Genomic DNA, 25,896 nt, shown 5'->3' on the forward strand with positions numbered 1-25,896 from the left:
GTCCCTAAAGCTGGGATTACAGCTTTGTGTGCCAGAATGCCCGGCTGAAAACAATTCTCTTGTGATAACTTTTGAATTATTTATTTATTTGGATTAAAGAGATGATCTGATGAGGAGGAAGAAGTTCTATAATGCTAGAGCTGCTGAGATGTGCTAGCTTTTATTTGTTCACTCAATCACAGTCTGACACTCAAGAGCGATAAAGAATAGTGTAGAGACACGGTAGACAGACAGCTCACCACTTACATGACTAACTCATGCAAATGTCAGTTAATTCCTGGGCCTCAAGTTTCCTCTTTAAAACAGCCTTATGCAATGCTTTCTAGTCTTTTCTCTGCCACTTGATGTCCTGACAGTAAATACCTACAGACTATCATTACTGCTGTTGCTGTTATGTTGTAATTAATAGCTAACATTTAATGAGCACTTGTTGTGTACCAGCCACTATGCTAAACACTTCCCAAGCTTTTTTTAAAAAATTCTCACAATAACCCATTGAAGTAAATACTATGATTATTTCTATTTTACAGAAAAGGAAACTGAGAATTAGAAAGATTAAATAACTTGCCCAAGATCAAATAGTAGTGAGTGTTAGTTTGAGCCCAGTAGGGTCTATTCCAGAACCAGTCCATTATACAGCCATTTGAAAAAAAAACAAAAACAAAAAACAGTGTATGTTTGTGATATATAATAATTACACTCATTTTCCAGAATTAGTACATATATATAATATGTCTTGATCCTTTTTTTTGGTCTTGATCATTTTTGATACTTCTTTCTCCTCTATCTTTCCCTGATCTCCTATTCTATCTCTAGAAAATCTAACTCCTTGTTTCCTTTTATCTTTATTTTCTTTTTATTTATTTTTGGTGGGTTTTTGCATTTGTTTGGTTTGTTGAAACAGGGTCTCTCTCTTATGGGAGTGCAGGCAGGCCTTGAGTTCACTATGTAGTTTATGGCCATCTCTTGCCTCAGCCTCCTGAGTGCTGGGATTATAGGCGTGCACCACCACACCCAGCTTTTTGGTGGTGTTTTGAGACAGACAGGATCTCACTATGCAGTTCAGACTGGCCTTGAGCTCTCAGTGATTCTCCTGCCCCAACCTCCCTAGTGCTGAGATTACAGGTGTGTACCACCAAGCACAGGTCTTGTATACAGCCAGGACAGTGTATAGCCTTATAGACCCACCTGGCAGGAGGCAGTGCGGGTAGGGGCATACATGACTACAAGTTGTAAGGAGGGCCCAGTTCTGGGCAGTCTCAAGGGAATTACTCTCCTCTCTTTTTGTTTAAACTATAAAATAAATGGTAATATTTTTTTATTAAGAATCATAATACTGATGTTTTAAGCAAATAATAAAATGACTACTCATATACCTACCCCCCTGCTCAGAAGATGAAATATTGCTAAGCCCTTTGAATATCACCGTGGGCTCTTAACTGAATCCCACGCCCTCCAACTTGTCTGAACACTCGCTTGAATTTTGTTAGCCATTTTCCTTCCTTCCTTGCTCACTCGCTTTGCGCTTTTCTTTTTCTCTTCTCTTGCTCCTATTTCATCATCAGTGTACGGGGTGTAGAATTGGGCAGGAACCTTTTGGCCTGCCTACTTCTTGGTGAAGCTGAGAAGCTGGCGCAGTTCTGCCCAGCCACGGGCAGGATAGAGGAGAGGGAGGCTGGCGAAGCTGGCCAGGCTTCCTGAGTGGCTGCCAGAGCTAGCCCAGAGGTTTGGCCAGTTACAAGAGAGGTTCCAGAGTATCACCAGCCTCTCTGGTTGCCTGAATTTAGAGCACAGTCCAAGAGGGGAGTCCTCTTACTTTGAGACACAGTATCAATTCTGTCCAGAATCTCAAGCTTCAGGCTGTTACAGTGCTAGATGCAGCCAGAGTGGTTTTAGCAGGCTGGCTTTCCACTTTCATCGTATACCTTTTGGTGCTATGATGGTGCTAGTCTTTTAAGTAATGCTCACCACACTAGTTTTCAATAAAAAATTTGGCATTTGCTTTGCCTTGCTTTTGTGGTGCTTCTTTGAATAAAAACTTTCCTTTTTACTAGTTGTAACTGCTGACTACAGATTGCAGATGATACTGTGGGAACACTGTAGTGCCTGGGAGAAAAAGCAGGGCTGTAGGAAATCTCTGCAGCAGTGTCCCTCAATTTGACCTCCTCTTCATCCCCACCAACCACAGTCATTCTCTGGTGATCAAAAGGTTGGGTTTAGAAACCTGTCATTTGGATATGGTACAGTAGCACAGATGTAAACAGCTTTAGTATCCAGGTAGTATGGTAGATGAGAGAAAGAACTGGGTTACACCCTTAAAGAATTTACATTTACATTCTGGTTATGAATATAAGACTTGCATGCAAATACACATAAGTATTACAATTGCCAAATCCAGAATGTAGATCATATTTCTGATCACCCAGTGTAATACACACATGGTAATGAAAAATAACTTCAAATGCAATAAACATATAGCATAGAAAGTTTCCACATGATTTTCTCCCACAATCTAACTTTTGCCTCAAGATGCCACAGTTCTGTATTGGAGAAGCTGGGATTTGACCTGGTCCTCAAAGTAAAATCTGAGATGCAGACTCCTAGGAAGATGGGAGGCATCCTGGATTTAGTCCTCTGCCTCAAGAGGAGCAACTGTCCTCTTCAGCTTTTCCGACAAATGATGAGCCAACCTCTGTTGTGATATTTTGGTAACAAGAAACCAAAATACCATCTAGGTGGTAACCTTTGTGAAGTACCCATTGTGTACTTTGTGCTAGTGAGGGTGCTGGCACCTTGTAGATGTTACTGAGTTGATCATCATTTTTATAGCAGAGGTGTCATAATTCTTATCGAAATATAGGGACTCTAAGACTCAGGTTATTTGGCAGAGTCACATAGCAAATGGTAGAGTGCTTAGCCACATTTTAGCTGTAGATGTTGGGCAAATTATTTAATCTCTGACTCAGTTTCCTCCTTATCTCTGTAGTTGGGTGGTAATAGTGCCTACTTCATTAAGGAGTGTTTAAACTTACATTAGGTCAGTAAGACAGGGACATGTGGAGCACAGTAAGCATTAGCAGCAAGTGGTTTTGTCATTTTCTCTTCTGTTCTGACCCACATCTCAGATTGATTCTCTATTTTTTTCCCTCACACTTTCTTCCCTTACACAGTTCTTCCATCTGCATTTTTCCTTTCCCTTTTTCTTTTTTCCTTTCCTTTTTGTAGTACTAGGGATTGAAGCCAGGGCCTTGCACTGAGCTGTATCTTTTTACTTTTTTTTTTTTTTTGAGAGGCCCAGGCTGGTCTTGAAATTGCAGCAGTCTTCCTGTCTCAGCCCCTCTGTGTGCTGAGATTACAGGTGTGGGATGCCATGCCTGGTTTATTTGTAATTTTGAGACAGGGTTTTGAATTTGAAATTCTCCTGTCTCAGCCTTTCCAGTAGCTGTAATTTTACAGGCATGCACAACAGTGCCTACCCACCCTACCTTTGCTTTCTATCAGTTCTTTTTTTTTTTTTTTTGGTAGGGGGGGACTGAACTCACACCTTGCACTTGCAAAGCAGGCACTTATGTCACTGAGCTAAATCCCCAGCCCTTCTATCAGTTCTTTTTTTTTTTGTCTTTTTCATTTTTATCGGTACAGGGGATCGAACTCACGACCAAACGCCTGCTTGCAAGGCAGGTGCTTATGCCGCTGAGCTAAATCCCCAGCCCCCTTTCTATCAGTTCTTTATCCTCTCAGTGCCCTCCTTTTTTTCATCTCTTTCTCTTTTTTTTTTTTTTTTCCATTTTTTGTTGGAACTCATGACCTTGGGCTTGCCAGGCAGGCGTTTGTGCCACTGAGCTAAATCCCCAGCCTGGTTTTTCTCTGTGTCCTGTTTTCTGTCTGTTGGGACAGTCTCCTGCGTCACCTTTTTGCTGCTAGGTTCATTCATTTACGTGCCAAAACAAATCTGGAGCACAGTCCTCACATTGCAGCCTTATTAAAAACAAATAACTAAATAGATTTTAAACCTGATTTGATTTCTTGGTTGGAAAGTCAAGATTTTCTAAGACTGATCCCAACTCTTTGAGTCTGTTCTCCCACTACTTTCATACCTCTTCTGCTTTGTCTTCTTCCCCACTCTCTTCCTTTCCACCTATGTACTTCAGGATCCAGATTAAAATTTCATTTCATTTTCTCAACTCTGCCTTACTCTCACCTGCTTATTATTTTTTTATATCTTTTGTAGAAGTTAGTACATACTCTTTTGAAATAGTTTTTCAGTCCATTTCCGATTTCCCGTGGAATTACACTTAATCTCAGTGCAGATGCTGGGTTAAATTTCTTTAGATATTCCCTCCAATGCCCTGTTATCAGTGCTTTGCACGTAGTAGGTGCTCAGTAAATGTTTGTGGTATAATAAGAGGAGGGTTCTTTTGAACCGTTTGATGGGCTTCTAGTGGGTAGAAATGCTGCGGTTTTGTCTTCAAAGAGTCGGACATCTTTTCTTTCGCTCTGTAGGGGAGGCAGAGCGTTTAGACTCTGCCGATGGGTCCCAGTGCCTGTGTCTGTTAAGGGCTCCAGCCTGTGCCTGCTGAACTCAGTCCCGCGCCTTGGCCCCTCAGCCCCTCCCCACAAATACTGGCGTAACAGGGGATTAGGTTCTGGCAGCACAGCTGGGGTTTTGGCGGCCATTCCACAGTCGACAATAGCACACGGCCACCAGACAGGACAGCGCAGGCCTGCACTCCAGGGCCAGAATCTGTCTGGGCTTCTTGTTTGGGTGGCCGAGGGGGAGGAGCGGGCACGGCGCGGCATCCTGGCCTTGCCACGCAGAAGGTACAGGCTGGAGAGATTCCCGCAGGGAATGGGCTGGGGGAGGCCTTGTCCCCGGGCAGGCGGCGCCCACGTCAGGAGGCAGGCGCTTTGTGTGCGAGCGGCGGCGGCGGGCGGGCGGACGGGCGGCCTGTGTGTGCTGCAGACACGCCCGCTCGCGCAGGCAGGAAGCCGCCCCGTCCCAGGCCTGCGCCGTGCGGCCTCGCAGGCTTCTGCTCCCGGTCTTCCGCCTGAGCCCTGCCCTGTGCAGGCGGCCGCGGCCCAAACGTCCCGTGGCTGGCCGGGGATGGACAGCCCCCCGCTACTTCCTTAGGCCTGTGTGGAAAAGCGTGAAGGGAGTGTCCGGCGACCGCAGGTTTGTCAGGCAGGCCGCCGGGTACGCGTCCTGTGTGTTTGTGCCACAGTGTGGCCGGCTTGCTCTCACTGCTGCCGCACTTGAGTGATTTCTGCCTCCGCACTCCCGCCCTCCCCCACCCTGTGCGCCCTGCCCTGTTTGGGGACCAGGCTTCTAGCCTGCGTCCTCGCCACCTTCAGTGCGTGGGGCATCCCCATCCGCGCGGTGAGGTCCCTACCGGCTTGCGCTCTACATCGCGGAAGCTCGCTGTACCTTTAAAGAAAGCAGAGTCCTGGGCTGTGACGCACTTCTGGCTGTCAGCCAGAAAGATCGCTCCTGCCAGGCTGACTGAGAAGAAAACCAACAAGTTTTCTTTTGTGTGTGGGGTTACTTTCCACTGCCTCCCTTTCCTCCTCTCCTTTCAAGATTTAAATGCTAATGGCGGATTAAAATCTGTAGATACGTTTGGCTTTAGGAGTCTGGTAAGGCCCCCCCCCTCCCCGCACTGAGACTTTTTCTCTCTTGCTATTTCTCTGGGTTTTTGTTCAAACATAGACGAGGGGGTGGGGTGGATTCTCCCCCCTTGCCTCCTTTTCCTGTACCATCCTTAAAGGGGAGGGAGAGGAGGAGAGCAAGTAAACACAGAAACAGGCGCAGAGAGCAGAGCTTGCCAACATCCGGGAGTTGGCGCCTTTCAGGGCAGAGGGTTGCTTTCTTTTCCCTTCTGGTAGATAGATGTCAGCGTGTTTTGTTCAGAGGGAAAGCGTATGTGCCTGCCCTCGAGCCTTAGAGACAGCTCAGGAGAGGGCTTCTGGTTCCCTTGTGAGACCCTGGGCGTGCTTGAGGTGGTGCACGGTGAAAACAGGTTCATTTTGTCAGCGGGTAGGGACCAGGGTACGCGAACACCGTGGTGGGAGTAGATGCTGGAGTGGGCCCCCGAGTGCGTCTGCAGGCAGTTTGGGGCACCATGTGCAGAATGTTGGCTGTGGGCCATGGGTCTGGCAGCCTTCCTGCTCATAGCCATAAGATCTGAGCCCCACTGGGGGCATGGAGTGGGTATCAACAGGCCATGTTTGAAGAAACTGAAATCTTGGTATTCTCTGTGTCCTCTTCCTAGTTCCTCTCCAGGGCCTCGGGGCTCTGGGCCAAACTCTTCAAAGGGTAGTGGTCTGTGGAGTGGCTTGTGTGAAGAGGTGAGCTCTGAGTCCAAACCTAGACTCTTCAGAGGGCCCAAGGAATAGCCCAGCAAGTTGATTTGCCCTGACTTCGGGAGTGTGGAGAAACTGTAGACTTGCAGCCCTCTACTCAGGACTCCCCAGGGGATGAAAAGATTGTTTTTCCTCCATGACTTCTCATAGAGCTGCTAGTCATGTGGCCTTTTACCTTCTGAAAGCCAGGTGGTACACTGGAAAGTTTTAGGATTTTTTTGTTTTGCTTGTGGGTTTTTTTTGTTTTTGTTTTTGTTTTTGTTTTTTGTTTTTGTTTTTTTTTTTAATATTTCTAAGCTGGGTCTTGCTATGTACCTACCAGTATTTCAGGCTGGCAGGCCAACTTCGAGCTTACCACGTACTGTATAGCCTACTGACCTCTAACTTGCAGTGATCCTCCTGCCTCAGCCTCCCAATTGCTGTAATTACAGGCATGCACTACCATGTCTAGTGTTTTGTTCTGTTTTGTCTTATTTTTAAGTCGTGATGTGTTGTCCAGGTCGGTGTGGAACTGCGCCTGGTTCAAATTATCCTATCCTTCCCTCAACCTACATTGAGACTACTGGCACAGGTCACTGCTGCCAAGCTATGCTTTTTGTTTTGTTTTAATGGCAAATTAGCCATAGCTTGGCCTTTGCTGGGTCCCTGTGGGGAAACCTACCAGATAAAGTCTGGGTGGTTGCTTTCCTGCATCTCCTGACCTTTCTTTTCTAGAGTTGGAGGAAGGGATCCAGAGTTATAGTATTTATTCTTTGGACACAAGCCATTCTTATGTTTTTATTTTATTTTCATTTATTTTAATTTTATTTTATTTTTGTACTGGGAATCAAACTCAGGGTCTTGTGTTTGTTTGCCAGACAGGTGCTGTGCTGCTGAGCTACATTCTTGATGGGAATTCCTTTTAGAAAGGGGTACAGGATAGAATTCTATGGCTGTTGCTTGTAGGCTTTCAGGGTGAGTGGTCCTAAGTGTGCCATTGAGCTTGGATATGCAGATAGGACAGCCATTTTCTTAGCTGTGATTCTGTGGGCTTTGGAACCATGTAGTAAGAGAAGTGGGTGGAGTTCCTGGAAGAATCCTTTGAGGTGGGAGCATGTGTAGTCCAGAAGTTGTGGGAGAGGGAGGTAGCCCTAAGTGAGTGGGGGTTTAGCAGTGATAGAGGACCACGAGCTGAGATCAGTACATTTTAGCAAAAGCTCTCTAGACCAAAGGTCATATTGGTGTTATCTTTAGGTAAGGTAGTGTGCAGGTAGGCAGTAGGTGAATAAGAGTCGGTCTCTGGGCAGGCGGGCATTCAGGCTGGGGGTGGGGCGTGGAGAGCAGTACTGCTGCAACTCAAACCCTAACCTATCACTTGTCTTTCCTAAAACTGCAGTTTTTTCAGAACAGATCCCAGAACTCTGCAACCTGACCCCCTGACTCTAGTCCTTGCCTCTGGGCAGGTGGTTTGCATTAGCTTCAGCCTCAGTAGGAAACCAGGCCCTGGCTTTAACTCTTTAAGATCCAAAGAGCGTACAGGGCAGTTGGTTTTCTTGAGTGTCACTTTCCTTGTGCTGGTACTTTTTTTTCCTTTCCTGGAAGCAGAGGGATTCCTGTAAACGTGGGAATTGGTCCTGATGTGGGAGAGCTGCATTTTGTCAGCTTAGGAAAGAGGATGCAGAGCCTTAAGGTTAGAAGGCAGCTGCTTCTGCGTGTCAGTCCTTTTTGGACCAGGGAAAAGAGATGGTATCTTACCAGCTCTAGGGAGACTGTTTTGGATTCTGAGGGCATTTTTTTTTTTTTTCCAAAAAATCAAGTAGGTGGAGACTCTGTTGATACCTTCAGAGTCTGGCTTACATTCTGGGAATTTCAGTTTTTGGTTTATTGATTGGGCACTTTAGAGGGGAGCCTGATTCAGTTGGAGTGGATCTCAGCAGATCCTCCCGTGAAATGATTCCAGGCTGCAAACCCAGGGATCTGTTTTTCCATTAGCATCACCCAGCCTTCTGGGTGGGGCCTGCCTCAGATTTCAGGGAGAGGGTGGGGAGGATGGTTGGCTGGAAGCCCTTGGGTTCAAAGCCAAGGCATGCTTAAAGCTGTAGTGCAAGGACTGCACATTAGCTGTGTTACTGACTTTAGTCACTTGTCACCCAGAATGACCATCAGTACCAGCAAATAGTTGTGCTGTGCAAGTGCTGCTCACCCTGGTGTCCTGTCTCTGAGGAAGTGGGCCTTCGAAGGCTCTAATAACAAAGTCCATAGGGATTTCCTCTAGTTACGTGTTGAATTTCTCCTATTTCTGTACCTAGGGAGTATGAAAAAAGGCATTTGCCGTTCACATGAAGTTTTCTTGAGTAGAGGAACTAGTTTTAAACAGGCTGTCCTGAGAGGATATAAAGGTGGTACATTTTACCTGTTACATGGAGAAAAGAGATTGACTAAACCTGAGGTCATTTTGGCAGCACAGCTATGAAATCTTTCAGAGGAGACAAAAGCTACCTCTGGTTGCAATTTTCTTTCTTTCTTTTTTTGCTGAGTACATGTAACTGTTGCTATTTGGGAAACTGAGGCAGGAGGATCATGGATTTGAGCCCAGCCTAGCAACTTAGACCCTTTTCAGAATAAAAATTAAAAAGGACTAGAATATAGCTCAGTGCTCCCTAGATTCCATCCTTAGTACAACAAAAGGGAAAAAAAAAATTGGTGGGGTTGATGGCGGAGGGAACAAACTTGGAGTATCATGCGTGTTAGGCAAGTGGTTGACCACTGAGCCACTCCCACCAACCAAATTTCTGATTGAAATGTTGGTTCTCATCAAAGGCCTACAAATCTATGGTCAGTATTAAGGATTGGCCGCAGTGAGGATAAGATGATGGGAGGTGGTCTGGGCTGTACTTCCCTTGTTGTTGAATAGCTCCAAAGAAGTTAAAGAAAGAAGCCTAGTTTAACATTTGGCAGTTGCTTCCTTCACCCAAGCATGGTCCCTGTAGCTTTAGGCTGGCCAGACAGATAAGTCTTATTTCAGTGTAGTAGCTGAGGTCATCTGCCTTCATCCTGGTCAGGCCCCAAGGGCTATACAGGCAGTGCCCGCAGGAAGTCCATACTTGGGAAAACCATTTAAGACTGAGGAGCTTGTGGGTTGCTTAGCTTCTCTGCCCTCCTGAGGTCTCCTTTAACGGTATTTCTCTTGCTCCTGCCAAAGCCCAGGTGAATTGGCTTATTTCCAAAATTATGACATTGGTAACAATAACAACTGGAATTGTGTTGGGTTTTGCAGGGTCTAGAATCATTTCACTATAATTAGCATCTAGTTATAGTTAACATTTAACTGTTCTCCACTCCCTTTTTTTGGTACTGGGAATTGAATTCATGACCTCATTAACTATTTTCTTACATTAGTGATTTACATGTTTTTCTCCTTGCACTGCTATAAACAGGGGCCACATGTTCCTCTCTGATTTTCCAGATAGCTTCTGGCACAGAATGAATATATTAGGGACTAAGAAAATAACCTTGTGATTGGTTGATAAGCCGAGTACACTTGGATAGGAACTAACAAGAGATGATGAGGAGGGGCTGGAGATTTAGCTCAGCGGCATAAGTGCCTGCCTTGCAAGCAGGCAGTCGTGAGTTCGGTCCCCGGTACCGATAAAAAGGAAAAAGACAAAAAAAAAAAAGAGAGAGATGATGAGAAGTAAATTTATCAGATTAGTGTGGCTCTTTCCCCTATCAGAGCGTGAGCACCGTATGGAAAGGATGGTGTCTTTATATTCATCATTTTATAACCTGCATTTTGGAAATGGTAACATGTGAGGAGATTTACGGTTGATGTGACTCTTAGCACTCTTGTTCCTCTTTCTAGAATATAGGGACAGACTGAGTACCTATGGCCTGTAGTGGGGGTTGATTGTGCTATGGAGATTTGTGGGAATTACAGTATTAGGAAGTGTTGGGAAATTTATTCATCAAATCTGTGCTCCCATGGGTAGGTTGGCAGACAGGTGGCATAGTCCTAATGCAAAGGAAATTGAGAGTAAGAATACTAGGACAAATGCCTAATCATTCATTAAATGTCCCCCTGAAATCTCCTCCAGAATTGGTCTCATCCAACGATCTTGGTTTGGGTTTGACATTTCTGTGGAAAATATAAAACATCCAGAAGTTGTAGCAGTTTCCCCAAGGACTTAGTTTTTGTTGTTGTGTGTATGTGGTTTTTTTTTTTTTGTTGTTGTTGTTGTTTGTTTGTTTGGTTTGGGTTTTTATTTATTTATTTATTTATTTATTTATGTTTTTGAGCCATGGTCTCAATATTAGTCTAGGTTGGCCTCAAACTCACTATGTAATCCAGGCTGGCCTTGAATTTGTAGCAATCCAGCCTCAGTCTCTAGTGCTAGGCTTACAGGCTTGTGCCACCATGTCTGGCAAGGACTTGGTTATTACTAGTTAGAATTTGTATACTAGCATGAAGAGCTAGAAATTAATCTTTCTACTTGAAAACAGTGATCATAAGTAACTGCCATGTGCCAGACACTGTGCTATGTGGTTTATTTAAAAGAGGTTGTGTTAAAGTTGCTGACCACACATGGAATCAGTATCAAACCCAGTTCTGTCCAAAAAACCATATTTGGATTATGTTTAAGGGTACCATGCCTCAAAAGAGGAGGGTTGAAGACCAGCTTTTCATGTGGTTTTCTGTGAATTGAACAAGACTTCACGGAAGCTTGGAAATGGCAAATTAAATGCATGTCTGTCTTGCTTGGTATGATTTTCAGTAGTTTTCATGTGTACTCTGAGCTGTCTTAGCATTCTCATGTTCCCTTGGTAGATTAAGCAGAGTGAAGGAATGGCTTTAAGTGTTTTTAAACTGGTAAATGGAACTGTTTCCCTCTCCTTCTCAGTCCCAGTTATCTGACGCAATTACCTGCTCTTCTTCCTCTCTCGGGTTCTAGGTACTTTGGGGTGACTGTCTGGTTTCACCAAGATGACGCTCCACGCCACCCGGGCAACTGCACTCCTCTCTTGGGTGAGTAGCTTGCTTTTTTTCTCAGCCATACTTTTCCAGGAAACTAGAGAGAGGCAAGAGAAGAGTCTTCTAGGAGCCAGGGGTATGGAAGTCTCAGTGAACATACTTTGTCATTCTTCTTGTTTTGTAACTTTTTTTTTGGAACTAGGGATCGAATGCATGACCTCACATTTGACAGGCAGATGTACTGCTGAGCTAACTCCCTGGCCCATGTTTTGTAACATTTATTATTTCCAAAGATGTGTCTGCTTAGTGTGTCTCCTTAGTAGAGTAATTTGTGCCTCTAGCTCAGCAGAGGCTACTCTGAGGTGTATACTGTATTTCCTTTGCTTATGGGAACAGTGGCGACAGGACAGAATGGAAATCCATCTTCATCTGCACTCTACATTTCTGACTAAAGGTTGCTTGTGAACTTTAGTAACCAATGTTGCTAGAGACTTCAATGGTCTTTAATCTTAGGACAAGTTTCTCGTACTTACTGTGTTTCTTTGGACTTCTAGCATCCTCCTTGATTACTTCACCAAAATTCTTCTATGTTTCTTGTGTATTTCCCCCCTGAGACAATGGCCTGTGAGAAAATAATAGTGAGCATTGATCATTTAAGGCTACAAACAGAAAAGGCTGTGGAATGAATCATGATGAACGGTGGTCTTAAGGGCATCCAGCTTGGCTTAGAATCACAGGTCTGGCTCCTGTGTGGCTCAGAGCAACTAAGCTTCTCAGCATCTCGTTTTTATTTATATTTTATTTTATTTACTTTTTGTGTTTTTGAGGTAGGGTCTCACTATGTAGTTCAGGCTGGCCTTGAGCTCACTTTGTAGCCCAGGCTGGTCTTGAATTCATGTTGATCTTCCTGCTTCAGCCTCCCCAAGTGCTGTGATTACAGGCAAGTGTCACCATGCCTGGCTAGAATCTCATTTTTATTTTTTTATTTTTTTTGTCTTTTTCCTTTTTGTCGGTACCGGGGATCGAACTCACGACTGCCTGCTTGCAAGGCAGGCGCTTATGCTGCTGAGCTAATCCGCAGCCCTAGAATCTCATTTTTAAAATGGGGAAATAAATAAATGAGACAATAATACCTAATGTGATTATTATGAGAATAATGAGGTAATGTATGTAAGAAACATTCAGTGTGCACATACATACATAAAACCATTTAGTAAGATGGCGATCCACACCTATAACCCAAGAACTATGGGAGGCTGAGGCAGGAGAACCATAAGTTTGAGCTCTGCCTAGGCAACTTAGCCACTTAATAGGGCCTTGTCCCCAAATAATTTTTAAAACTTTTTTTTTAAGATAATTAAAATTTTAAAAATGGTTTGAGGATATATTTTGGAGTGAGGGTCCTGCCTTTAAGCCCAGTAGTTCAAAACAAAAGCCATTTAAGATAGTATCAATACTTTTTTTTTTTTTGGTGCTGAGGATTGAACTCATAATCTCAAGCTTGCCAGGCAAAGCACTTATGCTTACTGAACTAAGTCTCCGGCACAATACTTTCTTGTTGTTGCTTTGTTTTTGTGTATTTTGGTGGTATTGGGAATTAAGCCCAGGGCCTTTGCACTGAGCTGCACCCTCAGCCCTCTTTATTTTTTATTTTGAGACAGAGTCTAAGTTGCTGGGGCTGGGCTTGAACTTACTATCCTTCTGCCTCAGCATCTCACTGTGCTGGAGTTATAGACATATGCCACCATGCCTGGCTTTGATAATAGTTTTTTTGTTTTTATTTTTGCTTTTGTTTTTGTTTTGAGACAGGGTGTCACTGTGCAATTCAGGCTGGCCTTGAGCTCACTTTCTAACCCAGGCTGGTTTCGAACTGGGAAGGATCCTCTTGTCTCAGCCTCTAAATGTTGGGATTATAGGTGTGGGCCACAATGCCTGGTGATAATAGTTTTTGATACTTAGTATGTTGCCTGGCCATGCTAGTTGGCTCTCGGATCCTGATCTATATCCCTAGTCTCCCAAACAAGAGTATGATGGAGGTTTAAATAAAATGAGACAAGTAGTATGATTTTAGGGCTCCGGGAGGGTCAAAATCTTTTACCTGAGCTCAAGACTCTGAGGACTAAGGCAAAGACTTCTTGGACAACCCATATTTATTAGGTCCAACAACAAAGGGTGGGGAAACTGAGGAAAGCACAGGCAATGAGCAGGACCTTGGGAGTCACTTCAAGGATATCTCCAAGTAATGAATCAAGTCAATTCAGTAGAACTGTCTTAGCATGAAGACATGGTAGAAGAGAGACAGTAGGAGTAATTCCTGCAGCTGCAGTCTCTATCTACTTAATTGATGTTTGAGCCAAGGTGTCCTTAGCTGTGGCTTTATCTTGCCCTTTGAGGTATCTCTGGCCTCACAGGCCACTACAGGCCTCAGCCAGGACCAGTGATTCATAGAGGTTCACTTACTATGAATCAGCTCCCGTTACCAGGCAAGGGGCCAAGGCCTAGGACAGACTCACAGATAAACATAGAAAGCCAATTAGTTAATTTTAAATCCTGCTCAGAGCCACTTGGTAGTGATCTCCAATATTTCCTCCTTTTTGTTTTTGTAACAACAGTTGGATCAGGCTAAGTCCTGGTTGAGTGTTGTCTAGGAGTTGGCCCGTCTTGGCTCCTCTTTGACAGACTATGATAGAATAAGAAGCACACAGATGACTCGCAAGTATATCAACATAAAGCCAGAAGTGTGCCTTCAGATAGTTGAATGGATTTCATTGATCTAAAGCGTCAGAAAATTTACCCCAATCTTGAATTTATCCATCAAATTTTTGGGTTTTTTGGGATGTTGACAACACCACCTTCTAGAGAGCATTGATATCCATAGTAACACTTTGATGGATAGCTCCTTGTACATTTTTTTTTTTATATCCTCCCAAGGATGCATATGTTTGTCATAAGGCAAGGGACGAGTGGCCTTGTAATGGCATTTACAAAATGCAAAAACGAGTGGCCTTGTAATGGCATTTAACTTAGGAATGGTCATGTCTAGTTCATAATAAATCTCAAGTGGAGAATCTGCCCAAGTAATGAGTCTAAGTAATGGTAGATTAAGAGCATAAGTCCATTACTCCACTTCTGAGACTGGTGTCATATATACAGATACTGCCAGCAGAGTCATTAAGACAACTACAAGACTTTCAGGGCTTGGTGGAATTCCCCTTCTAGTGACTATATCTCTAGCCTCGTGAATGGTTGCTTGGATATCACTCCACTGGATCACTTGTCCTCTTTCCTGGTCTCTCGGGGGAGCCGGCGGTTGATTTTCTGACTGATAGGCAGGTCTCTCTGGGCTCACATAAGGCTGTCTTCAGCATTGGTTGCATTTCCTACCAGTGCTATATATTTCTTGTGGATCTTTCACCAGTTAAGACATAAGCATAACCTCACTTCCAAGTTATTAGCTGTATTAGTCCATTAAAGTTTAAACTAAGCATGGAAAAGGCAAAATAAAATCAATCTGTGGGAAAAACAGTAATGTTAAAAGAGCAATCTTTTAAATCAAGTATGATGAGAGGCCAGTCTCTGGGAACTGCAGTGGGATCTGGCAGTCCTGACTGCAGCGCCCCCCTAGGAAGTAAGCAAACATTTATAGCTCTTAAATCTTGTAACAACCTCCATTTGCATGACTTCTTTGGAATAACAAAGACAGGAGTATTCCAAGGGCTAACTGAGCTTTCTAAATGTCTTAGCTGCAATTGTTCTTTAACTAATTTGTGTAATTGAGTTAGCTTTTCCTTAGTGAGGGATACCAAACGGGCTCCTTAGTTTTCCATTGTAAAGGCAGAGCTGTTTTGGAGAGAGAAGCATCACTGGCCCTTGTCAAAAAACCTGCTGATATCCAATACCTTGCCTGTCAAACAGGTTCTTTGATTCCCTGTAAGTCCTTTCCTAGTCCTTGACTTTCTGATATCCATTTTAATAATCATTTTCTTAATTTTAGGATCTGAATTTATTGGTTCAGTTTGTTAGTTTAGCTTTAAAATCAGAATCGCTAGTCAGCGTTAATTTCCACTTTTGTAACAAATCTCTTCCCCATAGCTTAACTGGAATAGGTGCCACATAAGGTAAAAAGAAACCTTTTTGTTGGTCTGGTCCTTCATAAGGCAAAGGTGAGGCACATGCTGAGGGGTTCTCAGTCTGATAAGGGACTTAGGACCCCTTTGCGTTGGCCGTGTGGCAGGCCATTGTTCTAATGCAATTATAGACACATCTGCGCAATATCTTATTAGACCTTCAAAGAATTTTCCATTAATCTTTATAAAATGCATAAGCCTGTTTTTAGTCACTTCCTGTGTAAAATAAATTTCTCTTTTTGTAGTCTTGCTCTGAGGGTCTTGCTCTCTTGAGCTGTCTATACTTAACAAAAGAAGGCTTCTCTATAGGTAACAAAATAACTGCGCCACATAGTCTTCCTATTGGGGCTGGGGATTTAGCTCAGCAGCATAAACACTTGCCTTGCAAGTATGCGGTTGTGAGTTCGATTCCTGGTACCGATAAAAAAAAGAAGAAAAATCAGCACCACATAGTCTCCCTATTCAAAAACCCAGAGATCCATAGCACATCCAGGAACTTGTATCTCATCTCTACAATCACCATCTATCACACTAGACACAACAGTTATTTCTTTTAAGTTTAGATCAGCCTTTCCCAGTACAAGACCAACTGTTCCTTCAGGTGGGAGACCGGGGTGGGCTGGTCACCTCCAATGAGAGTGGCTCTGCAAGCTGCAGGAAGATTCTGGGTTTTTTTTTTGTTTGTTTGTTTTTTGTCTTTTTTTGAGATAACATCTCCCTGTGCAGTTCAGGCTGGCCTTGAGCTTATTTGGAGCCTAGGCTGGTCTCAAACTCGAAATGATCCTCCTGCCTCAGCCTCCCGAGTGCTGGGATTATAGACATGAGTCACCACGCCCGGCTTGCAGGAAGATTCTAATCCTTGAATCACTCCCCTGCTGAGTGAGTTAACATCTCTTGGGGAGCCACCTCTGATGCTGTTCTTGAATTTGCTGTCTAGTTTGCACTGGGTAAAGTTGATTGGCATTTTGACTCACAGGCCGAGTCTCCTCTATTCTGCCAGCCTGAGGAAAGGCCCTCAGCTCATTTTTTAACAATGGTGTACCATCCTTATGGAATTTAGAATGACAATATTTGGCCCAATGCCTCCCTTTTTGGGATCTCAGACAGAGTCCAGGCACAGAACCTGAGTCTTCCTCACCAGAGGCACTTTTCTCTTACGCTGCAGCTGCAGCATCTGTCCTATTAGATCTAACAAGAACTCGGCAACTTTTTCTAGTATGTCCCATTTTTCCACAGTTAAAACATTTCATATTACTCCTTTTTGCATTTGCAAGACCAGCCATAACCAGAGCCATCGTAGTTGTCTTATAGGACTCGGTTCTAATATCCTGACATGCTTGAATATATGTTGTTAAATCATTAGTTGACTTCACATTTAAAGCCTGTTTACAATCCCGATTAGCATTTTCATATGCTAATTGTAAAGTTAAAATGTTAACAGCTTCTGTATTTGATACCTGTCTGCGAACAGCTTCTTATAATTTTGCCACAAACTGAGTAAAGTGTTCTTGGGGGTCCTTGTAGAATATGTAAAAAGGATATTACCAGTGCCCCATCCTCTGGAATAGCTGCCCATGCTTTTTTTTTTTTTTTTTTTTTTTTTTTTTTTTAACTAATTCTGCTAATTGAGACATAGCTCTTCAGGACATTGAATCTGTTCCTCAAGTGGTACATATATTCCTGTCCCAGAAAGCATTTCCTGATTTATTGCTGGACGTGGATTGGGACCTGTCCTGTTTTTATGAGCCTCCGAAGTGAAGGAATTGGATAGGGATCAAAATGAAGGAATTGAGCAGGACATGGGCATGTTTGTGCCAAATATTTGCTATCATAAGGTGTCAGTTGATACGTATCCAAAACATTTTGCAAGTCCCATAGTAAATGAACCTTGGACTCCATTGTTAATCACACTTTGTTTAAGATTTTTTAGCAGTTGTATTTGAAAAGGCATATGAACAAAATACTTATGATCATTAGCATCTCTTTCTGTTCCAACTGGGGAACAAGCAAGGAGGGTATTATTCTCTTCTCATGGGGCTACCTCTTCCCACATTACCTGTAAGTTTTTGGAATAGAACCTTATGAGATATTTTTGTAAAGGCTCTGGCTCCTGCTGGGGTGATCCTTCTAGAGATTTTGTTTTGGTGGCAGGTGCCTCAGCAGGGAGCTCTCTTCCCTCTGTCCAAATCCGAGTCTGTTGACTGTGAGCTCTTTAATAGACTTAAAACTGAATGGACCAGATTCCAAGTTGAGAACCTCTCAGGGGAAATGATTTGTCCTGCACTGTGTGCCTTTTTAAGATTTTTTTTCCAAACTCTTTCTCAAATATCAATTTCTATAGTGCCTGTTTGAGGAACCATGGGTTGTATTTGGTTACCTCTTTTAACATTTTTGTTAAGTCTTTCTGTGGCACATGAGCCCCTGAATGTTTAATCAGGCTTTGGAGCACTTGTAAATACCTTTGCTCCTTGGCTGAAACCTTTTGCCCCATATGTTACTTCCAAGCTGAGCCTGCCAGCACATGTTTGTAATCCCAGCACTCGGGAGGCTGAGGCAGCAAAATTGCCTGGAGTGCAAGGCCAACCTGGGCTATGTTGTGAGTTCAAGGAGAGCCTGAACTACAAGGCTAGACCTTATCTCAAAAGAAAAAAAAAAGAAAATAGAAAAAAGGTATCCATTATGTTACTGAAAAGAATAGTGTAGAATATATACTACCTATAATTATAATTGTGGTTTTTAAAAAATTAGGGGAAAAAAGACTGAAAAAAATTTCTTCAAGGGCTGCAGTTACAGGTCAGTAGTAAAACACAAAGCTCTGGGTTCAGTCCCCAATGCTAAAAAAAAATTATTAAAATGCTAAGCAACAGTGATTGAATTAAAATAGCGTAGGTAGGAAGAGGTGTTGGTTTTTTTTTTTTTTTTGTCTTAAAGGATAACTTAAAATTATTTTGTAAGTTGCATGGATTAGTCCTCTTAGGTAGATAACATAGAGATTTTCTCTATGTCTCCCCACCTTCCAACTCATAACCCTGCCTGGCAGGCATTGTGCTGCTGAGCTATATCCCTGGCCTTTGATTTCTCCTATTTGGCAAGGGAGAAAATAGGTACAGAGAAAGGTAAAATTGTTAACAAAAGCTTCTGAGGCATTAGTAAAGGAGACAGGCCTAACTTTGGTATCTGCATGTGGTATTTTTATACAATGGAGTACTACTGAGCCATAAAGAAGGACAAACTGGAGACATCTAGGTAAATGGATGCAATTTGAGGCCATACTCATAAGTGAAGTAAGTCACACGTGTAAACACTGTATTGTCTCACTTGTGTTAGAAGCTGAAAGAAATGTTTGTGTATGTGTGTGTACAAAAAACTAGTTAAGATAGCTATATTACTGATTTCTCTGAGTTTATTAAAGAGAAAGATTTTGTGCTCTGGGTGAATGATTTGGGAATGACAATGCACAGTTGTGTACCATTGTTGCCTCCTGATTGACGTGTTTTGAATTTTTTCCTCTTTGAAATGGATTTGAAAAAAAATAAAAAGCATTTATCTAAAAAAAAAAAAAACGTATCTGTGGGCTCCCAGCCATGACTTTTTGTTTGATTTGTTGTCAGATTTTATTTTTGTTTTGAGATGAGATGCTGCTGTGTTGCCCAGGCTAACTTTGAACTCCTGAATTCTGCCCAACCTCCTTCCTCAGTCTCCACAGTGACTGGACTGTAGGCATGTGCTGTCACACTAAGCCGTAGCCCATTTGATATTTGTTTGTTTTTTGTTTTGTTTTGAAACACAGACTTGTGCAGCTCAGGCTGGCCATGAACTCACTACAGTGCCCAGCCTAGCTTTAAACTTAGCTTTAATCCTCTTGCTTTAGCCTCCTGAGTGCTAGGATTACAGGCATATGTCACCCGTCCTAGTGCCCAGTTGGTTTTTAAAGAACACTTTTAGGTGCCATAGAATTTGAATGTTTGCATATAACCATAAGCAGGGAAACCTTTCTGCCCTCTTTCAGGTGCATAAGTATTTAATTATCAAGCCTTTCCTTCCTGTGGTAATACAGAAGTGAACATCAGTCCAGACTCCTCCTTAATTTAAGGGCCTGGAGGAATTCATTCCTAAGTTTTTAAGTTTCCCTGTAGAAGCACACAGGAAGTGACCAAAAATACAGTGAATATTAAAATTTTATTTATTTATTTATTTACTTATTTATTTTTGTGGGTACTGGCCATTGAATTCAAGACCTTGCACTTGCCAGGCAGACACTGTGCTCTAAGCTCCAATTATTTTTAAATTTATTACAGTGAATAAAGAAAAAACAGCCAGGCATGATGGTACATGTCTGTAATCTCAGCACTCGGGAGGCTGAGATGGGAAGACTGCTATAACTTTGAGGGCAGCCTAGGCTACATAGTGGGTTTAAGACCAGCCTGAATTGCATGAGACCCTGTCTCAAAAAAACCAAAAAGAAAGAAAGAACAAAAAATTACTATACTAAAAGTCACATCGCCATTAGTTCCCCTCAAAATACTCCCCTTTGCTTCAAACAAACTTACCCCACTCCCCTTTTTTTGTTGGCACCGGGTTCTGAACCATGGGGCCATTACGCTGAGATGTGTCCATAACCCTTCTTATTTTGAGACAAGGTCTTCCTAAGTCACCTAGGTGTTTGCCAGGCTGGGCTTGAACTTGTAGTTCTGTCTCAGCCTCCCAGATAGGTAGGGTTACAGGTATGTGCCACTACACCTGGCTGTTCCATCATTGTTGTCTCTCTCTCTCTCTCTTTTTTTTTTTGTATTGACTTCCTCATGGGCCCAATCCCTCTCGGATTGCATATTAATTTCTAACTTAGATGACTATAATAATACAGCACCTGGCCTATGTAGTGTTCAATAAACAATCTGCCACTATTCTTAAAATACTTGAACAATAGGAATTAAATTGGAGCTATTCATTCTTGCATTCAAAGCAGCTAGAATAGAGCTCTGTATATTGGAGTTCCTTGAAAGGGAGTGAATGGTCACTTTAGCTGGTGGTGAAGAGACAGCAGCTCAGTTGTGGGGCAGCTTCCTCCATCCTAGGGGCTCCAGCATGGGTCCCAGAGCTTCAGAGAGCTGAGGGGAGCCAGGGCTGTGTTCCTGAACAAATCTCACAGCCAGTAGAGCCTGAAGGTGGCTGGAGGGGCCAGATTCTCACTCTTCTGTTCCCCCTCATCATCTAAAACAATCAGGTGTAAGGCTCAGGTAATTGTGTTGCACTGAAGAGTTGCCCACACACCACCTGCACAGAGACAGCTTGCAGCACTTAGAACTGCCTGTTCCATCATTGTTGACACTTTCTGAAGTGGTTCGTAAGTTCCTTTATACATGTGAATGCTGCCCCCAGAGTGCTCTCCAGTGGGAATGCAGGCCCCTGAACAACCTTACCATCTACCCTTATCTACCCTGTTCACCCAATCTGGATCTGACACTGTTCACATGGCTCCTCCCCAAAGACAAAATGACATGAAAGGTAAACCTGTGAATCAGTTCAGAACAGCAGGGCAGCCATGGCAGTGGAACTGAAGACACATAAAAATAACTTCCCAAACTGCTTACTCCAGAAAGTGACAAGGATGAGTGAGCATCAAAGCAAGGAGGAGCGTCTGGGGGGAATTCACAGCCTATGTCTTTTACTGTAACATGAATATAGTTTTATTTAAACACACCATGAGCTCAGTCGCACCTTGTGTATGTATGTTGAATAACCTGTGTGTCATTCATCTGCATGTGACCCCTGGTGAATTTTCCTGTGTAGAGACTGACTTCAGTGGGTACCTGCTTGAAGTAAAGAAAAGGGTTAAATCCAATTTGAGAAGTTTGTTTTTAGGGTTCTCTGTTCCTCTTGTCTCTTTTCTTTTTAAGAGAATATTGCTTTTCCACTGTTTTTTCCTACCTCCCTTCAAATTTTTTTGACTGGAAAGCATTTTTCAATTGTATTAATAAGGTTTTAGATCTGTGTATGAGGTGTCTAACCTAATTAAGTTTTGAATAGATGTCACAAAATTCAAGAGCTACTAAGGGTTATCAGATAATTCAAGAGAGTTATAATGTAAACATTCAAGAGACAGAATTATGTAGAGGCTCAAGACATACAGTGAGTTACAATGTTAACATTTAAGAGCTACAGAGGGCCATAATGTAAAGCTCCTTTTCCCGTCAGGCTCTTCCCCCATCCTCTTTCCCAGAAGATGAATAGGGGTGGCAGTTTCTTGTGGAGATTTCCAGATGTGTAATACCCAGTTATATAATCAGCCTTAGGTGCAAGGACATCTAGGAGAGCGTAGGTTCTAATTAGTTGAAGCTTGAGAAAGCCCACTGATGGCTGCATTTCAGGTGGCTGTGACTGGGGCTCATTCTCTGGATGAATGAGTGCAGTGTTCTTTGCTGAGATTAAAAATTGTGGATTAACAGTACGGTGGTGCATTTCTATAATCTTGGAGGAGGCTGAGGAGGGGCATTACAAATTGAAGCCCAGTGTGGGCACTTTAATGACTTTATTTTGAGACAGGGTCTCACTAAAAGAGATAAGGGGTAAGGATGTAGCTCAGTATGAATGTTGTAGGTTCCATCCCCAGTTCCAAAAAAAGATTCAGACAAATCCTGGACTCACCTGTAGCCTACAGCAGTAGGCATTCACGGTGAGTGAGGACTTGCCAGCATCTGGGAAGAGGAGCAGACCACATACTCTGGCCTTTCTCACGATCTAACTGGGCTCTTCCGTGTGGCTTGCAGGTGAACAGTCTGCACGTGGCTGAGGCTGTGGAGGCCATGCCGCAGCTCCAGGACGGCATCATCTTTGTCAAGATCATTAACAGCATGTGAGTATGCAGCTGCCCTGGGGAGCCTCTTACCAGGGCAAGGCCTGGGTTTCCTCACCTGCTGGCTGTGATGGGGATGTTAATGGCCTGGGTGGCCCCAGAGGCTAGCATACATACTCATCTCACCCCCAGATACTGGTTTTCCCAGCAGGACAGGATTCAGCCTTGTCCCATCTGAAGGCTTCCTCACTTTGGCACCTACTCCATGACCTCCAGCACCCCCCACCTCCAGCCTCCGCAGGAGTGTGCTATGGCCTATTTTCTCAGCTCATTGCTAGTCTCTCTTCTAAGCCCTGTTCATGCAACCTCCCCAGGAGTAAGAAGGGGGAAGCTCTTACACTTGAGGGAATCATCACAGTCAATCTGTGCCCCTTCCTAAGCTGTTACAACATTTCTAGGCTTTTTACCTGCCCCTTTAACTTGTTTGGTGAGGTCGATTAGAGTTTGATAAATGAAATCTCCAGCCCCACAAATAGGCTTTAATAAGATTTTGGGTTAGTAGGTAAGTGAATGAAGATGGTGTTGGCAGTCTCTCTTTTTTTAAATTACTTGTTACATTTTTTCGTCTTTCTGAGGCAGAATCTCACTGTGCAGTTCAGGCTGGCATTGAATTCACAGCAATCCTCCTTCCTCAGCCTCCTGAGAACTGAAATCATAGACATGCTTACAGTGCATAATGATTATATTCATCATGTGCAGTTGGTGCATGTGCATAATACATCTTAATTCTTTTCACATCCACTTCCAGACTTGGCATTCTGTACCAGCAATGTCTGGTAGGGATGAATTGCTTAGGACAGATGAACACTTACGGTTCACCTTAAACTTTTTTTTTTAAATTGGTACTGGGGATCCCGACGAAGCGCCTAGGCTTAGTGTTTATGCCTCTGAGCTAAATCCCCAGCCCGGTTCACCTTAAACTTTCCAAGTATCTCATAGGCCAGCCTTGAAATGACAGCAATCCTCCTGCCTCAGCTCCCAAGTGCTGGGATTGCAGGCACATGTCAGCTTTTTTTTTTTTTTTTTTTTTTTTTTTTTTTTGTCTTTTTCGTTTTTATCGGTACCAGGGATCGAACTCACGACTGCCTGCTTGCAAGGCAGGTGCTTATGCCGCTGAGCTAAAAATCCCCAGCCCCCACATGTTAGCTTTTGGTGTCTTTTGCAATGTGTGGTGATAATAAGATGTCTTACAGGAGTTTAAAAAACTTCGTATGGCTGTGACCAGCACCAGTCTTAGTGCTTCTTTTTTTTTTTTTTTTGTCTTTTTCATTTTTATCGGTACCGGGGATTGAACTCACGACCACCTGCTTGCAAGGCAGGTACTTATGCTGCTGAGCTAAACCCCCAGCCCCAGTCTTAGTGCTTCTAAATCACTGTTCTTACTTTTTTTTTGGTCCAGTTACACAGGTAGGACATCTCAGCCTCACCTTGGATTTCTCCCTCCTTAACACTGATTTCTAGTGGGTCACTGTCCTGCTCAGTTGTCCTGCAGAAGATTTCTGCCTCATTCTGACACAGGCCCTCATGGCCTCATTCTTCTGTAATCTGTCTGCATTCTCCATTCCTGTGTATCTGATCTTAAGAGTCTTTCTCAAATCCTGCTTTCATTGCAACACTTCAGTGACTCTTCCAACCTCAGTTATGTTTCATGAATCATAAAATTAAACCTAAAATCTTTAGCCTGGTATTCAAGATCTTTTATCTCAGGCTCTTTAACTTAGAAAAATCTTGTTTTCTGCTTATCTCTTTCTACTCATTGCCACCTTATCCCATTATTTTGATCCTGTAGAAATTCCTAAATCCTGACTTTTATGAATGATATCATCATGGTGCTGCTTATTGTTCTCTTTATTGGCAATAAGTACATCTAAGCCTGATTAATTTAAGACTTTTCCTTTTTTTTGCAAGAATGCTGCTTTTCTTTTAGCTATGTTAAAATTGAATGGTGAGCTGGGCATGGTGGCAGATGCCTGTCATCTGAGCACTCAGGAGGCTGAGGCAGGATCTCTGCATTCAAGGCCAGCATGAACTACATAGCCAAACCCTGTCTCAAAATAAAAAGCAAAACAAAGCAAAAAAAAAACCCCACTAAACTAAAAGCAACCAGGAATACTGTGCGTACAGCATGCTTTTAGGACTTTATAATAATTAAGGTGCTTTTGCTTTTGAAAAGATAATTTTCCATGGCCGAATGACAAGAAAAAGTTAGGATGTATGTTGTCCTTGAGCTACTGTAGGTTAATAACGTGGAGGAACATCTTCATAGGGAAAGACAACTGTGTCTGTTAGCCAGGTTGTCTTCTAGTGTGCTTCCTGAACCTTAGACTGGGGTGAGAAACTTGAAAGGAGCTGCTGAAATACCTGGTCAGCCCTAACCTCTATCTCAGATTTAAGACTGTGCAGATTTAGAAAAATAGACTTTTTTTTAAAATAGAACTTTTGGATATTAAATATTCTGACTATTGCACTCTTTATATGCACTTTTCTATTGCTGCTGGTGCTAATCTAAATCAGAAGCCTCATCTTCAAGAGAAAGCAAAGAATGTGGCAGGGTTGGTGACAGGTAGAAGCTATGGGAGTGGAACACTGCTGGGTTCCCTGGGAAGATGCATTGACAGACTCCTCTGACAGTTTTCATCCTCGTCCTCCAGTGTGTGAACTGCCAAAGCAAGAGGTGGTCTCATCTCTGATAAGCTGTGAGGCTTGAACAGCAAAGTTGAGTGGAAGGAACATGTTGCCAGGAACCCTGAAACCCTGGCAGTCATCTTACTGATACTGGCCTCTGCTCTGCCCAGTGCAAACCATGCCGCAGCTGCCAGTTGGCTTGTCTGTGCTGAGCCTCAACTTCTGCAAACACAGCTAGGGGAGTGGGCAGTTGTATGGGGTGCTATTGGGTTGAGTACTTCAGGGAGACTTTAGAAGGGCAGTGAAGGGGTGGCCTGCAGTTGTTTCAGGTGGCTTCCTGCCAGATAAGACTTGCACATGGTATTGAGGATGGCCTGGATTTCTCTAGGACTAGCATTTTGCAAAGCACATTCCATGTAATTTTATTTACTCCAGAGGTCTGGACAGGCCTGTTACCAAGCAGGTTTAGAGAATAATATATGTTATATCCTCTTTAGAAAATGTTCCACTTGATATGCAAGGCCTTGGATTTGATCCTCAGTACTGAGAGAAAGAGAAAGAGAGGAAGAGGAAGGGATTGGTGGTACACACTTGTAATCTCAGCTGCTATGGAGGCTGAAGTAGAGGGAGTCTTGGCTACTTAGTGTGAGACTTTATCTCAAAAATTTTTAAAAATGAAGTGTGCATAGGGCTAGGAAGGTGATATAGCTCAGTGTTAGAGTATTTGGTTAGCATGTGCAAGGTCCTAGATTCCATCCTTAGAACTGTCAAAAAGACAGGACTGGGTGTGGTGGCACGGACCTATAATCCTGGCACTTGGGAGGCTGAGGCAGAATTGCTGCAAGTTTTGGACTGCATACTGAGTTCAAGCGTAACCTAAACTACATAGCCAGACCCTGTCTCAAAAAAACAAAAAGATAACGAGGGAAAGAGGGAAGAAAAGTTCATTTTGGTTTAACCTAACTTTTTTTTTCCCACTCACT

At 43.1% G+C, this 25,896-nt stretch overlaps 1 protein-coding gene across 11 annotated transcripts in view; it reads left to right on the plus strand.

Moving 5' to 3' along the window:
* Positions 1–25,896, plus strand: part of Numa1 (nuclear mitotic apparatus protein 1) — a 72,158-nt gene that overhangs the window by 24,945 nt on the left and 21,317 nt on the right. For 2 of the 11 annotated variants that reach the window (XM_063256563.1, XM_063256565.1), the window contains exons 1-3: positions 4,946–5,173; positions 11,289–11,362; positions 22,203–22,288. In XM_063256563.1, coding sequence (XP_063112633.1) covers positions 11,321–11,362; positions 22,203–22,288 — 128 coding nt within the window. In that variant the 5' untranslated portion in view covers positions 4,946–5,173; positions 11,289–11,320. Of the gene's footprint in view, positions 1–4,686; positions 4,822–4,943; positions 5,195–5,465; positions 5,635–11,288; positions 11,363–22,202; positions 22,289–25,896 lie in introns of those variants that run through there. The other 9 variants (XM_063256567.1, XM_063256569.1, XM_003463410.5 and 6 more) reach the window with 7 other exon arrangements.

This window comes from Cavia porcellus, unplaced genomic scaffold, assembly GCF_034190915.1.
Source record: "Cavia porcellus strain 051 isolate PalLab524CR breed Dunkin Hartley unplaced genomic scaffold, mCavPor4.1 scaffold_9, whole genome shotgun sequence".
NCBI lineage: Eukaryota > Metazoa > Chordata > Mammalia > Rodentia > Caviidae > Cavia > Cavia porcellus.